The sequence below is a fragment of the Polyodon spathula genome, chromosome 2, assembly GCF_017654505.1.
Source record: "Polyodon spathula isolate WHYD16114869_AA chromosome 2, ASM1765450v1, whole genome shotgun sequence".
NCBI lineage: Eukaryota > Metazoa > Chordata > Actinopteri > Acipenseriformes > Polyodontidae > Polyodon > Polyodon spathula.
In genome coordinates, this window is record NC_054535.1 from 69,547,044 (window position 1) to 69,562,673 (window position 15,630).

The following is a 15,630-nucleotide window of genomic DNA, read 5'->3' on the forward strand; positions in this document are numbered from 1 at the left end:
AATGAATTGCATGAGGTATATTTTGTATTTCAATTCTTTCTTTTCATTATTTATATACAAGTAGACGTGTGAGGTATCAGGCTGCACAGATAACTGGTGCTGCTGTTCAAGCGAATGTCAACAAGCAACCTTAAAAAAAAAAAAATCAAAAACAGCAAGGACAAGCTTAACAAAATGAATATAAATACAAGCACACACACAGACAGACACACAAGCAGACACACACACACACACAACACAAACACACAACACACATACACACACACAACACAAACAGACAGACAGACACAGACACAGACACAGATACAGACACACACACACACACAAACATCTTCAACTGTCACAGCACCACCACCCCCCACCCCAATTATTTTTTGATTTTTTGTCAACTTCTGGGTCTTGGACAAGTGCATTAGTCAACAATGAAAATGCTCATTTGATTCTACTGAAAAGAAAGCCATGTAAAAGGATTAATAAGCAGACCCCAGTACTCACTTCAGTTAGTTTCACATCTAATCTCTACACATGGGGCAGGCTGATGACAGACCCCTGTGCAGCCGAGTTCCTTCAACATTCATTTTGGACAAGGCTATCATTCTTACAAAACCAGCCCCTGCTGGCTGAGAATGTCCCTGTGTATTAATGCATCTCTCTTCATATTCTAGAGAACTTTTTTCCAGCTGTAAGTTCAGCCATTTCATATGACTTGAAATCAGATATTTACTTTTCTTTGGTAGTAGCTGTTTACAGCAACCTTTTTTTAAAATCAACACACAACGTAAAAAAAAAAAAAAAAAGTTACTGTATCTCATCCGACAAATGTCCTCTCGCAGTGCCTTTGACAATACAGGCTTTGAGAAAAAAAAAAAAACACCTTGAGACACAGCAGTTACGGGACTGTGCACAGAGCCCATTGTCTCGTCACACGCACACACAAATAGCGGGAAAGTAGTCAGTCAGGTTCTGCGCGTGCGCTTCTCATTATTCCTTGCAAACTTCAAAACAAATGTATGACGTGGTTCCCCTGAAGCTGATGTAGCTGATGAATGATGATCATATATATTATTTTTTTTATTTATTTTGGGGTTTATAAGACAGTGTTGAGGTGTTTTTACATGCAACAATTTTGTTTTCTGCTGTATCTTGTTTCTCGCTGGGAAGTCGTCTCTAAAAATAAAAGCAACCTTTGACGCACAGAAGTCTTTGTTGTTTTCTTGTTTGTTGCTTGCTGTTGTTGTGGTTGTGCCTGGTTGACTGCTGGATGGTTGGTTACTATTAATGTCCGGGTGGCTGTAGGGAGCTCAGGGCGAGTTGCTGCTTGAGCTCTGTGCGAAGGCTGAAGAGGAGGAGGAGGAGGAAGAGACCGGCTGGGTTGGAGCTGCCAGCCCCGGACAGGACGTTCCCTGCGAACAGCTGAAGCTGCTTCCGTTGCTGCCTGGCACTACTGGAATGACTGGCTTTCGAGCGAAGAGGACTCCTAGAAGGAGAGAAGAAACAAGAGCAGTAAATCACTGAGAAGACTTCTCAAAGGAAAACTGAACAGCACTGTCAACCTCTTAATATCCACGGCTTGACAATTTTCAACTGCAAATTAGATGAAGGCCTGTGGCAAAGTGTGCAGGTGCAGATGCAGTGATCAGTGAAAGGCAGACAACAAGAATCCAAGTGCAAGGAGGTTTATTTATAATCCTGGTCTGGAGACCGTAAATAATAAATCCCAGGCAATACACAGCAATGTGTATTGTACTGTTCTAAATAAAGGGTTGCGGTCCCAAATAATAAGTCAATGTAACATGCACAATATACAAACACATAGTTTGTAGTGTAGTGCTCGTGGTGCAAAATACAAGTTATTGTGCTACAGGTGCAGTGATGTCTGGGTTTGTGCTGGCCTCTGGTGACAGCTCTGGAATGTGTTAGCCATCTACTAATCACTACAAGTAACAATTAGAGACAAACAAACAAAACACTCAAGGTACGATAAACACAATACTGGTCTTTCTAGGACGTTTCTTAACCATATCACATCGCTCCATCCCCTATTTGTACCGTCACGCATGACCCCTTGGTAAACAATTGCAGCCGCTCCTCCAATCTGCGGCTGCTTCTTTCTAGATGACCGTCTTCCTTTTAACCCTGGGAATTAATTGTCAGGCGATCTGGTCCAGGGTAGTCTGTTCACTATACTTGGTGTCCTCACAGGTCAGAAGAGAGATTTATCACCAAGAATCATTTTATTTCTGTCAGGCCAAACAATATTGCGAAAGGTTGAGAAACCAGAGAAACGTCTGCACTTCTGAAAACCGAATTTATGAAGTCAGGTAGTTTTACAAAGAACCACTAGGGGTCTGAAGCTTTATTTTATAGCCTCTCTGAAACTGAAACTGATTTTATACTGAGATAGTAGGATCCAGAAACAGCATTTTACTTAACAAAATAAGATTGTCACCCACTCTTCTAAAACCTGTATAGGCCAATGTTGTTCCAGGAATGTTTTATTAGAGTGAACAGCCACATGCTGAGAACAAGCACATCTTCACAGCTTTGTGCTCACCAGCTCTATGGTATTACATTCATAATGAGCTAACTGGATAGAGCACACAGTATTCAAACAAGACTTTACCAAGCAGTGGAGTTTAATGAGTGAAAGGCCAGCAGTATCCCCTGTAGGTATAAAGGCGTGCGGGAGCAGGCAAAGCTTGCAGCCGCCTGACACAAAGCTGAATTGATTTCCTGACCTTGCACTTACCACTATAGTAGAGCGCTAATCAAGACCCCAATCCAATTAGGCTCTCCAAGCTGCAACCGGCTTCCAAATGTCATCTTACACTTTTCATTAAGTGTCTCTAATTACTGTGTATTTACATAGTAGTTACTTAGTAAATACATGTGTACTTACACACCATTACAAAGCTATCATGCATAGTTACAATGCACTTAATGTGTACATCTGTTTGCATGATATATCCTTAATCCTAACCCTAACCCTAACCCTAACCCTTACCCTTACCCTAACTCTAACTTTATACCCCTAACCCTAACTGTAAACCTAACCCTTTACTGATACAAACTGTGCACTTACATATATTGTGCAAAAAGATTTACACATTAAGTACATTGTAACTATAAATAATAGCACTGTTTCCAAGTGTACTAATGCAGGAATAATTGTATTGAGAGGAATCTTGTTTAGCCCCATGCCAGTTGTGTTGCTAATGTCTCCATCTTGTCTCTGAGAGAGAGGAGGTAAAGGAAACTGCTGAGTGCACAAGCAGAGGCTCGGAGCAGGTTCCTGGATCTACTGTTTTCACACCAATGCCTCGTATTTACAATTCCTGCTTTCCAACATCAAACAAATAGCCTACTATTGTTATCAGTCAATGTGTAAGTTCTATATGTAACGACAGACATTAATCAGGCTTTTTGAACAAATGCAGATTTACAAGATATTTAAAAAGACACTTTGTCAACGCAAAATGAAACCAATTCCCTGCAAATTGCACACAGCTGAGGAATTGAGTGTAGTGTTTGTTTTGTGGCTTGCATTTGTGACCTCCACTTCATTTGACCATAAAACAGGAGCTGAGGGTTCTGAATTCTTGGAAGGGATTTATAAAACACACGCAGTAGCCCTTGATGAATATGTAACTCTGTACATGCACATGTAATAATCTGCGGCGTTTCTGAACAAAATCGCTAAAATTTGGAGAGGATTTTACAAATGAGGTCTGTTAAATACTTTGTCTAATTTATTAAAGCTGCTGGTAATTGCGACTCATATTTGTGTGATTATTTTAAGAACTCTGAAAAGCAGGCGTTAATTTGCCACAGTCAGGCTATATAAAAGAGAGTAGGCTATATAAAAAGCAAGGTGATGTGAGAGACTTGTCTGCAGCAAGAAGGAGACATCATTTTCAAGGACAAAGAAACATTTAATAACATTTTGCAAAGAGCTCATTTTTTAACCCTTCTGATCAAGTCACTTTGTAAATTACAGTTTATAATACAGGCACCGTATTGTTTTGCAAACTACAATTTTCAATACATGTTTCATAGCTTACATGACAAAACAGAAAGTCTGAAAATAGAGAATACAGAATCCATGGAAAAAAGGTTCTTAGAATCACCTCAATAGGTCTCCCCACAGTAGCAAAGCAAGGTTCTAATGAGAGCCTTTACTTCTTAGAGTGTAGGCAAAAGAACGGTGGGGGAGATTAAGAAAAGATGGAACGATATTCCAAGGCACACGAAAGAAAAAGTCTCATATACAATGAGGGCTCATCCTCCACCATTATTTTAGTAATGCCTACAGAATGTATTTTCTGTAATATGACATTCTGGCATTTAACAGTACTGGTTCAGGCAGTAGGAATGGTTGGAAAGAAAACGGTAAAAAAAAATTAAAAAAAAGGACAGAGGGCCAGATGACGCAGTTAGTTTGTAGCTACAGCAAGTACAGTTTTTCAACCATATATACCATACAGATATGCTTTAAAATCATACATAGAGTAAGAAATACAGACGCATAAGAGTTATAACTGCATAAGCGTTTAAGAAGATATAAGTTGCAGTTAAACTGAAGACTGTTTGTATGCAGCTGTATGGAGTTATACTTGGAAGGATTATCCACCCGTTTGACTGCCATGGATGTAAGTAAATAAAACTTATTGTTTCTGAATTAGAAAAGTCTATAAGTCTGGAATTATTCTATATGAAATAAGAAGTTGAAGTAATATGCGACGCACAGTAACTGGATGTTGCATTGTAATGTATAAGCACAGCACATTCCATATTTTATTTACTTGTCCTGGTGATGTATTTCGAGCTTGTAACATATATTCATGTGTTACAAGTACTGCTTGTACCAAAATCTCTATTGCCATATTGGTAAATTTCAGTTTTTGCTGTCGAGCCACTGCTTATCTCAGAGTAATGACAGTCCAGAGCTTCAACACGTGCTGCCCGTCTCCCACTAAAGGAAGTGCTCTTTTTCATTGCACATTAGACAATAAGCCACATCGACCCCAACTCAACAAGCCCAATCTTGAGATATTTAACTTTTTTAACACTATTGGACTGGCACTTCATTACGATGGATTTTATAGTGAAGACATCACATTGTGTTGAGGACTAAGCGCAGGGGCGCTGTTATAACTTATTGGATTTCCTGCCTGCAATTACACCAGCAAACGGCCCTCTATTTACCTGTGTAGACAACTCCATTTATTTCTATTGACATGTTGATGCTGCTAATGCCGTTGGTAGACAGGTTCAATGCAGTCTCTTGTCTATCATCTGTCAGAAATAGAGAGAGAAAAAAACTCAATATGAGCATTTTGAAAACAGGAACAGAAGCAGCAAGTGGAGATCAGCGAGGAGTCAGCATGATAACTCTCAGGCATGTCAGGACTTTAGCACACTTTATCAAGGGCTTTGCTGCAGCCTACAGTATCAGTGGACAGAAACCTTTTCTGCTTTCTTCCACAGCACTCGATCTATCTGGAAAAACAAACAGCAATGTACTGTATATATATATATATATCAAACCTGATATACTGTTGGTCACTAAACCCTTTTCTTGTGTAATTTAATACAGATAAAAAATGGGAATAGCCAATAATGTGTCCTTTTTGAATATCCCATATCAAATCAGGTTTTTTTGCACTGGACCAGTATTTATATGCAGTTAACACAACTGTATTTTTGCATTGTCTTCTATTTATATAGAAACACTACCCTTTCACTTTATAAAGCACTGTGTGTGCAGGGAACCATCATAAACATATAGTCTCAAGTGTGCACAGTTCACCCTTCTACTAGTTGTTTTTTTTTAATGTAATTCTCTTTGAAATCATAGGATTCGGACATCCTGTTGTCTTAATTACATCCTGGTTTCCATGGTAACCCCCCAGACTGAACAATAGACAGAAGGAAACGTGGTTGCTCTTCAAAGGCTTGTCATTTCTAGCAGTGGAAATGCTGTGGTTAACCCTGTTGTTTTTCTTTAAGGTGTTAAGATTGCACTGACAACATTGGTCCTATTTTGAAGCAAGCACAAAGGCAATTGTTTTTTTTTAGAGATTAATACAAATAAAGCCAGCAAGAAACTACCCTGAATGATACATTACATCATCAACTATGAGTTGATAACTACTAATTCTTTATCCTTACAAATACTGCATTCTCTCTCTGAAAACACTGTGTAGCAAAAATTTATTTATTTTTGTTCCTGGGTAGTAAGTGTTATTTCATAATTGCTTATGCCTCAAAAGTATAGAACATGGCTATTATTCCCCACAAACTTTGCTTTTGTGACCAGGACAGTGATATTTCAAAATATCACTATTTCCAATGGGAAAATGGGCAAATGTGTGTCTTTTCATTTACATAAAGTCAGAAAAAAACAATATATGAATCCAAATTAACATGTATTTATACTAAAGTAATACAAAGATGACTACAAAAGATTTAGAAGTGAGTAGTTTTTCGAGATTTACAATTATACTGTAAATACAGTATAATTGTTGTTGTTGTGATTTAATAAGCTGTGTGTCTCTAAAAACTACTCACTTCTAAATCTTTTGTAGTCATCTTTGTATTACTTTAGTATAAATACATGTTAATTTGGATTCATATGTTGTTTTTTTCTGACTTTAGTGAACGAAAAGACACACATTTTCCCATTTTCCCATTGGAAATAGTGATATTTTGAAATATCACTGTCCTGGTCACAAAAGCAAAGTCTGTGGGGAATAATAGCCATTTTCTATACTTTTGAGGCATAAGCAATTAGGAAATAACACTTACTACCCAGGAACAAAAATTGTGTTACATAGTGAAATCAGCTTTTGCATTAACAGGTGTTTTATTTGTTCAAGAGGCCCCCAAAAAATAGATGTACACAGGTGGGATTTGAACCAATGACTTTCTGGTTATAAGCACTGGACTTTAACCACTGGCCTAGACAGCAATACATGCTATAATATATGCTGAGACACAATGTAAAGTGTTACCGATGATTTTGAGTAAATGTACACACACAAATCCATTTCATTGCAATTACTCAAATGTTGTGGTTTTTGATATAGCATGTGTTAGGGTGCTTTGACCTGAGGTCCAGAGCTGCTCCTCTGTTCTAGCTGCCTACCATAGACATACATAATCTGAGCTAGATCAGCAAGTGCCTTTGCAGAAGTAAGAGCTGGGGCCATCCAGTGAACAGGCACTGAGGATCAGGTTTCTTTCAGACAATATACCACTGTGCACTAGATGGCACTGCCGCTCTCTTTGGCTGATCCAGCTTGGGTTACACACAGTGCATCTGTGACAGACAACTACAAGTGCAGAGTAGCTCCTGAACTCATCTACCTACCTCTGTTGTTGATTGTGATGTTCATGGGGAGCTGGGAGGCCATGGCGAGCAAGTTCTGCTGCAGAGCGTGCTGCATGAACCGTTGCTGTTCTTCAGCCATGAGCATCACCTTCTTCTCTGGGGGCTCTCCGGACTCCAGCTTCTCTCTCAGCTGCTCCAGAGCCACTGTCTGTGCTTGAGCGGCCGCCTGGACTGCTGCTGCCTGGGCTTGGGCGATGTGGTGCCCAGCCAGGGAGACGGGGATGGCAATCCTGCTGGGCATGCCACTGGAGAGCATGGCCTCTTCTGAAACAGACAGGAGACGAGCATGAAAACACCTTCATCAGCATGACATTCTGAATAGCAACACGTACTGCATTTCTAAGAAAGTGCAAAGGCAAATTGAGTCACTACTGTATATAAAAAGTACAGCATTCACTGCAAAGCTTTCTACTGTTTTTATTATTACAGACTGCATATTGAAAATAGATGTTATCAATGTAATGCTCACACAGTACCTTTCTTAATGGTGGACATGTGACTCATGTGGCTCATGTGGCTGCCATTGTGAGTTGCCATGGTGATGGCAGGCATTTGAATCTTTGTGGAAGAGAAGATGCTGGGGGTTCCCACTGGGGAGTAGTTGAACTGGGCCGACCCGTAGCTCTGTCGACGGCCTTCCCTTCGGTTACTGTCGATAGCTGCCTGGAGCTCACCTGGGGAGCTGAGCCCCCGCTTCTCACATTCGTAGGGATAGAGGTACTTCATGTATCTGCACAACAACCAAGACCAGTGTTACTTCTCTTTACACATCACTTCATTTTATTGGGCATTATATTAACAGTTAACAACTCGTTTACTAACACCTATTTAAATGTTGTTAATATTTAGTTATTAAATATTATACCCATTAGAAACTCAAGAAGACGTTCTGTTGAGAAGCTTGTCAGCCTGAGTTAATTTTGACAGCTGTGCAAAATTTGGACCAGTTTGTTTTCTGACTGGAAAAGATATTTAATTATATTACAAAACTAGAAATAAACATTTATGAACTTGCTCGTGCAGCTGCACAACTTTTCTTACCAGTTTTAATTAGTTTTGACATTTTATTTCTTTAAAAAAATAACCAAGGGGTGTTGGTATTGCTCTCCATGCTCTGATAATGTTTTGGTAAAGCCCTGTATAAAACACACTTTGCAGCAGTGCTGTGCTTTCTCCCCCCAGTCTGGTTGCTACTCACTGTGTTCTCAGTGTGAAAGCTGCACTGGTGATGGAGGTAGGGAGGTGTAGCCCTTTGGTGATCTCGCGCCATATCTTTTTATTGATGACCTCTACTAAGCCGCCTTTCTCTGTGACAAGCTTGTACAGAGTATGGAGATCTAACACCTGCTTGGCCATGATAGGAATCCGATTCACTGGAGTCCCTGCAGAAAGGAGCAGAACATCCACAATCAAACCCATGTGCTCCAGGACACCTGGACAGCCCTCACTGCTGGAGCGAAGGACCATTACTCTGCACTCAGTGAAATGTCTAATAGCTCTGATCTTTTGCCCCTTTTTAAAAGGTGTGACTCTTACTAAAGGGCAGGCAGCTTTGGAATGACATTGTCTTTGTTTACTTGCAATAACTCAGATATTGCGTTTGTATTGTTCTGATCAGCCGGTGTCATAATTTCAGGACATGTTATTGTTGGTCCAGATATCACACTGTGTAGAGAACATGTAACGTAATTCTAATGGTAACCCACCACAGCTTGAGTTGGATCTTTGTTGTTGTGATTTAATAAGCTGTGTGTAGGGTTATTTATTTCTGGTTTGTGACTTCATTAGGTGCACTGTCCCCTCTTAATGTGCTATTGCTAATAGTTATTTGGAGTATTTGAGAATCTAGTCCACAATGTCATACAGTTTGCCCAGCTTCTCTTCACGGAGCTCTCGGACAAACTGCACACGATAACATTTAAAGACACCCTACACACAATACTGGAACTTGCATCACTGGTTTCCTGTGTCCAGCAGCACAAGGTGAAACAGTGTATTGCACATCTCTCAAGTCAGTTAAAGGTAATGAAAACACACCAGTGAGATGCAGCTCGTCAAGTTCTAATGCGGCTCATTCCCATTTCGATAGTCTCTCAGGTCTACTGGAAATACGACTCAGTGTGTGAAAGGAAACACTTTCCATGTTAGAATCCAGAGGAGCCCAGTTTTCCCTGCAAGAATGTATGAGGGTGAGTGCTCCCCGAGCCCAGTGTAATTTATCTCTGTCACTGTCAAAGAGCTCCATTCACATAACACTGTTAGTAGTTTAAGATTGTCTTTGTGTGTGTGTGTGTGTGTGTGTGTGTGTGTGTGTGTGTGTGTGTGTGTGTGAGAGAGAGAGTGTGTGCAACCATTTACACCAACAGAACAGTGGGATTCTATGATTAGGAGCTCACACCGTTCTTCTTGACCTTGTTGGAGAACCACATTTTTGCTTAGAGACACAAGGAAGAGAACTGTACTGAGGGCAAAGTGCTGAAAGGAGGCTTAAGAAACGAATTGAGCCAAGACACAAAACGATTACATTCAAGAGGGTCAGGGAGGTACTTGATACATGCAGACTTCCTCTTTCAAGTACAGAGAGTTCGCTTTCTCTCGCAGCACCAGGGATAGGGAAATGCTACAGCTCAGAAGTGCAGATTAAGCTAAACCACAGACAATTTCTTATTTTTAGACCTTAAGCCCACTGTGTGTCTGGATAACAAAGACCTGGTCCTGTCAGGATCCCTGTGTCTCAAACACGAGGGACACTAGAGCTTCTGGCCTCCTCTGAGGATGATTTGGAGTTTCCTCTGCCCAATGTTGCCGTCCACAGGGGCATGTTTGTATGCGTTCTTGTTGGACACCGTACTATTGACGCTAGTAATCATTCCCACCAACACTAAGACACAAACTTGTTAATTAATTAGAAATGCTGATGGGTCAAAATGTACCATTGTTTTTTTTCTGATTATTATCAATATTCTTCTTCTTCTTCTTCTTCTTCTTAATGCCTCATTTCCACTGCTCAAGGCTTCGGTTGCCCATGGCTAGCCGGCAAAATCAAAAGGGTTTCGGTGCCAACCGGGGAGTGCCAGGCAGTGGAAACGGGCATAAGTGTACTTAAACATATAAAGAATCAGTAACATGCATTTATATAATAAATAATAATACACTGTATATCAATAATAATAATGAAGCCTTCTCTATTAGTTCTTTATCACTCCACAAGTTCATTTTTATATTTCAGCTTTTCAAAAATACTTCATGTTTTTTACCCTCAGAATGTTTTACTGACTTCTTGGTTGTGAGCTAAAAAAAAACATTACAACTGTCCTGAGCCTAAAAGGCTCCCAGCCTCAGCCTTGGCATCATGTTGGCTGTGAGGACCCAGCCTCATTTACACCCAATTCACCAGCTAGTGGTTTGGAATACGCCTGTATACGATTCTCATTCAGTGTTGAAAAATATCTTAATTCATTATCATTCATATGCAGAATCAAAACACCATTTCTCTGTTAAGATATCAATTCTTTATATTCTTCACATCACAGTTAAACAGAGCAGGCCCACTAAATCAGATCCCCTTTGTGTGCCGAATTCATTAACTGTACACAGCCACACAATTGCAGTAATAACTTTAAAAAAAAAAGATGATTTAAGATAGGTTTTGTTTTATAGAATTACAAGCAATCCATCGAAGCCATTAATTACCTGATTCCTAACGAGCACCCACATCTTTCTCGCAAATGAGCTGGGGAGGTGAGTTCTTTTGTGTGGATACTACAATGGTTGACCCTGGGATCATTAACCTGCATTTTGCTGATAGAGTTCTATTGTGCCCATTGGATTTACCATAATTGCAATCAATAGCAAGAAATATACTGCACGCAGCAGGCTTGCATGCTGTACTGTGGAGAGAGGATTCCGAATACAAAAACAGTGCAATAAAACTCTGTAATTACCAGCTCGTTTGTCGGCCTGGCATGCAAACAGAAAGATAGAGTCAGCACTCACATATCCAACCTCATAAAATTTTGACTTCAGTCACGGTTAAACGTGTGTGACGCATATCTGATTACTTCATTTTGGACCGTTCCAACATGTGTATTAAAACAGAGCAATAAACGCCACTGTATTGCCTGCTAGCATTGTTATTTACTGCCTTTTGTTATCAGACTTTGGATTATACCAACAAAACATCATTGCACCTGGATTATCATTGTCTCTGTTTATTGATCACCTCAGCACTCCTGCACCTGCACACTGTTAACCACTTTGCCACAGTTATATATATATATATATATATATATATATATTATATATATATATATATATATAATGGGGATTGATTTTATTCTTAATACAAGGGTGGTAAAACGCGAGTGATGTGTATCTGGGTAACAGATATCTGAGTGCTGACTGTATTATTATAAATAAATATTTATATATGCTGTTCTTGAGGCTGGATTCCCATGCATGCATGGACAGGTAACACAATTCAAACAGGCTTTCTGGTTTTGTTTTAAAGCTGCACTGCCTGCCCTTCATGTATTCATAAAAGTCATGTATGTTATGTGAACTATTATCAGCGCTGTATGCATATATATAGTAAGTCCTCTGCCAGTGCAATGGTAGATTAATCCTATACCAGTCTGGGCAGTTGTCATTGCATAACACATTTCGGGGGGTAAATATGCAGAACAGTTGTTCCACACATTCATTTCAGGAATCAATTATGAGCCCTAATACTTACTCAAACATGAATGTGCCAATTATGAATTTCTGGCAATTACTAGCCTTTTACAATGTGTCTATAGCCAATGCAGTCGAAACCAGGTTCCCTCTGTCTACTCTAAACTTTATAAATGTTTAATGTCTATGGTAGATTTTACTGTTAAGGATTTCTTTGTTCAGAAAGACCTCTATCTGTCTTGGTAATATAATGAAAGGGAGCTCAGCACTCATTTATCTTAGATTGTTAAACACTCAGAGTGCTGTTAGTCTTCTATAACGAGAGAGCGAGATGTCACATCAGGATGAGAAACGATGTAAATCTCATTTTTAGTTACAGAGATGGAATGGCTAAGTGTTTACTTCAATAATGGAATTTCTCCTAAAATCATTCCTTACACATTGGTGAACCAACATTAGAGCTAGCATAGGAAAATGAGCACCAAAATATAACCCAGCAGGAACATGCTATTATGAAGATGCAGTGATAACATATTGATCTGCATGGGAAACCCTGAATCTGCCTCAACTCAGGACTTTATGTGCTGCCAGTTTCTGAAGGAATTTGAATGCGTGATTTTACATTTCCTATTTAAACGTGACTGTACACTTACTATTTTGGGGATCTTAAGTAGATCACTATAAAATACTCCTAAAATGAGCCACGCAACTAAAAACAGGACCCCGCATGGCCATACAGAGGCAGTGTGTTTGTAAAGAGACCATGCTTTCCATGAGATTCCCATGTATTCCCATGGTTTCACTGTGATTTTACCATTGTAAACTTTTATAGGAGTGGGCATAGCAGAACTAGAACTGAATTCAGAAAAGGTGGGATGCGGTATAAATTTCCATCTCTCCATATTATGAAAAGACCACTTCAACTTCTCTCACTGTTGGAGGTTATTGTATGATGGCATTAGCGCTCTAAATAAATCCACATTTAGAGCAGTTATTGTATTGAAAGCAGGGGCCGACATGAAAAACAAAAATTGCTGGAGGCCAGTGGCCGACACCATAATTACCTTTGTTCCCCTAACATTTAAAAACACACAGCTCTTGACAAACTCCATTGCAAAAGTGCTGCAACGGGCTCCTTCAGCAGGCACACAGGTCACCTGTGAGTGACTGCGGCTCTGGCAGACTGGAAGGCTTTGCAAACTAGACATTGCAGCAAATATAAAGTTTGCTTGCCCTTGTAAAAGTTGTCCACAGTCATTTTGCACATTTCCCAAATTCCCATGCTTGTCTGGTGGCATAACGCTGTACTAACCATCTTATGACTTATGAGTGTTTAAGATTATGGATGATTGAGAAATCAAGCCACGCTAAAATCTATTGCCACTAACAAGGGCAAGATGTTATTTTACAAATGAGGCATGAAAGACATTGCGTAACTGGACCTGGGGTACAGATATTCTTCTGTTCGGCGGAACTTAAGAAAGTGTACGAACGAGAGGAGGCCATTCAGCCAATCTGATTAATCCAAGTACTCTGTAGTCTGGTCTTAAGGGATCTCAATGGTTCAGAATGGCTAGGTAAACCATTCCATTGCTTTACACTCTCCAAAGTCTGTCTTCTCCATTCAGTTTCCAACTGTGACTTCTCGTCTCTGTGCTGAAAGGACAGGGTTTACTTCGTCAACTCCTTTTTATGAATCAGTAATGGCAGACACAGCCACAGAAAAGCAACGTCAGTTTCTATATCGAACTCAAAAATAGCCTTTCCTTTTTTTTATGAGAATTTAAATAATTGTTGGTGTCACACCACCGTATTTTGCTTGGTTTATAAACTATGTTACAGCAAACGCTGTTGCTCGATAACCAATATTTGTATATTGATTTCACAGGCAATTACTTCTCTTTTTACCCCCTGTAATGAGTAAAAGTGGTTCTTTCCAGTTCATTCCCTAAAGTCCAGTCGCATCATTGATAACACCAATCTGGTTTCAGTCAAAACAATCAATATTCTTTGAGGTTCCCAGAAATGTCAAAGTATTGACGGTAAACAGGTCAGGGGATTTTACGTGGTCCGGAGGTGGGGGGTGGTGTGTGCGCGTGTGTATGTGTGGGGGGTCAATATTACACACATTCCATTTTAGGATAATTATGAAGTAAAGAGATCATTCACTGCTAATTTAGAGGTCATCCATAAAAAAAAAACAGTTAGATGGAAAACAGATATCGAGTGCTACTGCCTTCAACTGAAAAAACATTCACAGAGCCATTCACAGAGCCTTTTACTGTGGCATGAAAGGAGATATGAAATAAATAATCAACGTGGAAGGGTTATGAAATATCAAAGTCTAAAACAGTGTATTGTTGTTCTAGATTTGCATTCTGTTACAGGTTCTGTCACAACCTGGTGACATTTTAATACTCACAGATGTAAAGTACCAGAGTGTAACCATTAAACTGTCCCCCCGTGATACTCTTCCCCCAGTGGATGTTAGGAACACCACATTTGTTTATCTGGCATTTGTTCCTGGTGTATTTCTATTGTCTACGAGAGGCAGGGGTCAGGTTTATGGTAACACTGGTGTACCAGCTATACTTAGAGGTAAAACAGAATCGTGTCTTTTTTTTTTTTTTTTTGAGGTCGTCAGGGTGCTTTACACAGACTTCTGAGTTTTTCAAAGGCACCAGGATGAGATTACTAAAACAGAAAATGATACAAAGTGAGAAGAATATTTAAGTGTGATATTTCACACCCACACCAAGCCTACATCTCCAAGTTATTTATTTTAAATGTTGTTACTTCAATGGTTGTTTATCTCCTTTTATAAAAACATGGTGATACAGATACTTGGGATCAAATGGTTTTGTTAATTCCCCCTAAACTGTCTTAATATTTCTCTAACTGTATAACTATGTCACTCACAAGATGATTTTTCCCACATTATTGAGAACTGCAACTCTGGCATTAAAGTCTCCTGACTTCAGTATTTATTTTTCATTTTTTTTGGAGTGAACACAATATATTTAATTAGCGTAATTTTAATTAACGTACAGTTCAGACAAAACCTGGTAAAAAAAACACATACACACACACACACACACACACACACACACACACACACACAATACTAAAGAAACAGGTTCAATATTGATTCTGCACATGATGAAAAACCTTTGAGAACAATCCTTAAAAGTGGTATTCATCAGGACTGTACAATAGCTAGCACACAGGTAGCAGGGGCATACATTAAAGACAGGCTTTGTGCAGTGGAAACTAAACCTGGCTGAGATTTATGTGTTTTCAATACCCAAAGTGATGCATTCTCCCCTCACATTCCCTGAAAGAGATATACCAAATAAAAGAGGAACAGGTTTCTGTCAGCCGAAATGCTCTGTGATAGGCCATGGATCATTAGGACAAAGAGTGATTGCGGATAACAAAAAAGCTTCAAATTCTAGCAGTGCTTTAAATCACACATACAAAATTTGAGAAAATGTCCCCACAAAGATAGTAACTCCTGAAAAAACGATGTTGTGGGGACGTCCCCACTTTGTAAAACACCTTTT

At 39.5% G+C, this 15,630-nt stretch overlaps 1 protein-coding gene across 1 annotated transcript in view; it reads right to left on the bottom strand.

Annotated features, from left to right (window-relative positions):
• Positions 1-318: 318 nt before the first annotated feature.
• The window catches only part of LOC121299699 (AT-rich interactive domain-containing protein 3A-like), a 117,636-nt gene continuing 102,324 nt past the window's right edge, over positions 319-15,630 (bottom strand). The window contains exons 4-8 of the mRNA XM_041227635.1: positions 8,592-8,775; positions 7,870-8,123; positions 7,373-7,657; positions 5,206-5,295; positions 319-1,477 (exon numbers count right to left, since the gene is read on the bottom strand). Of these exons, the coding sequence (XP_041083569.1) occupies positions 1,302-1,477; positions 5,206-5,295; positions 7,373-7,657; positions 7,870-8,123; positions 8,592-8,775 (989 nt within the window). The 3' untranslated portion in view covers positions 319-1,301. The remainder of the gene's footprint in view (positions 1,478-5,205; positions 5,296-7,372; positions 7,658-7,869; positions 8,124-8,591; positions 8,776-15,630) is intronic.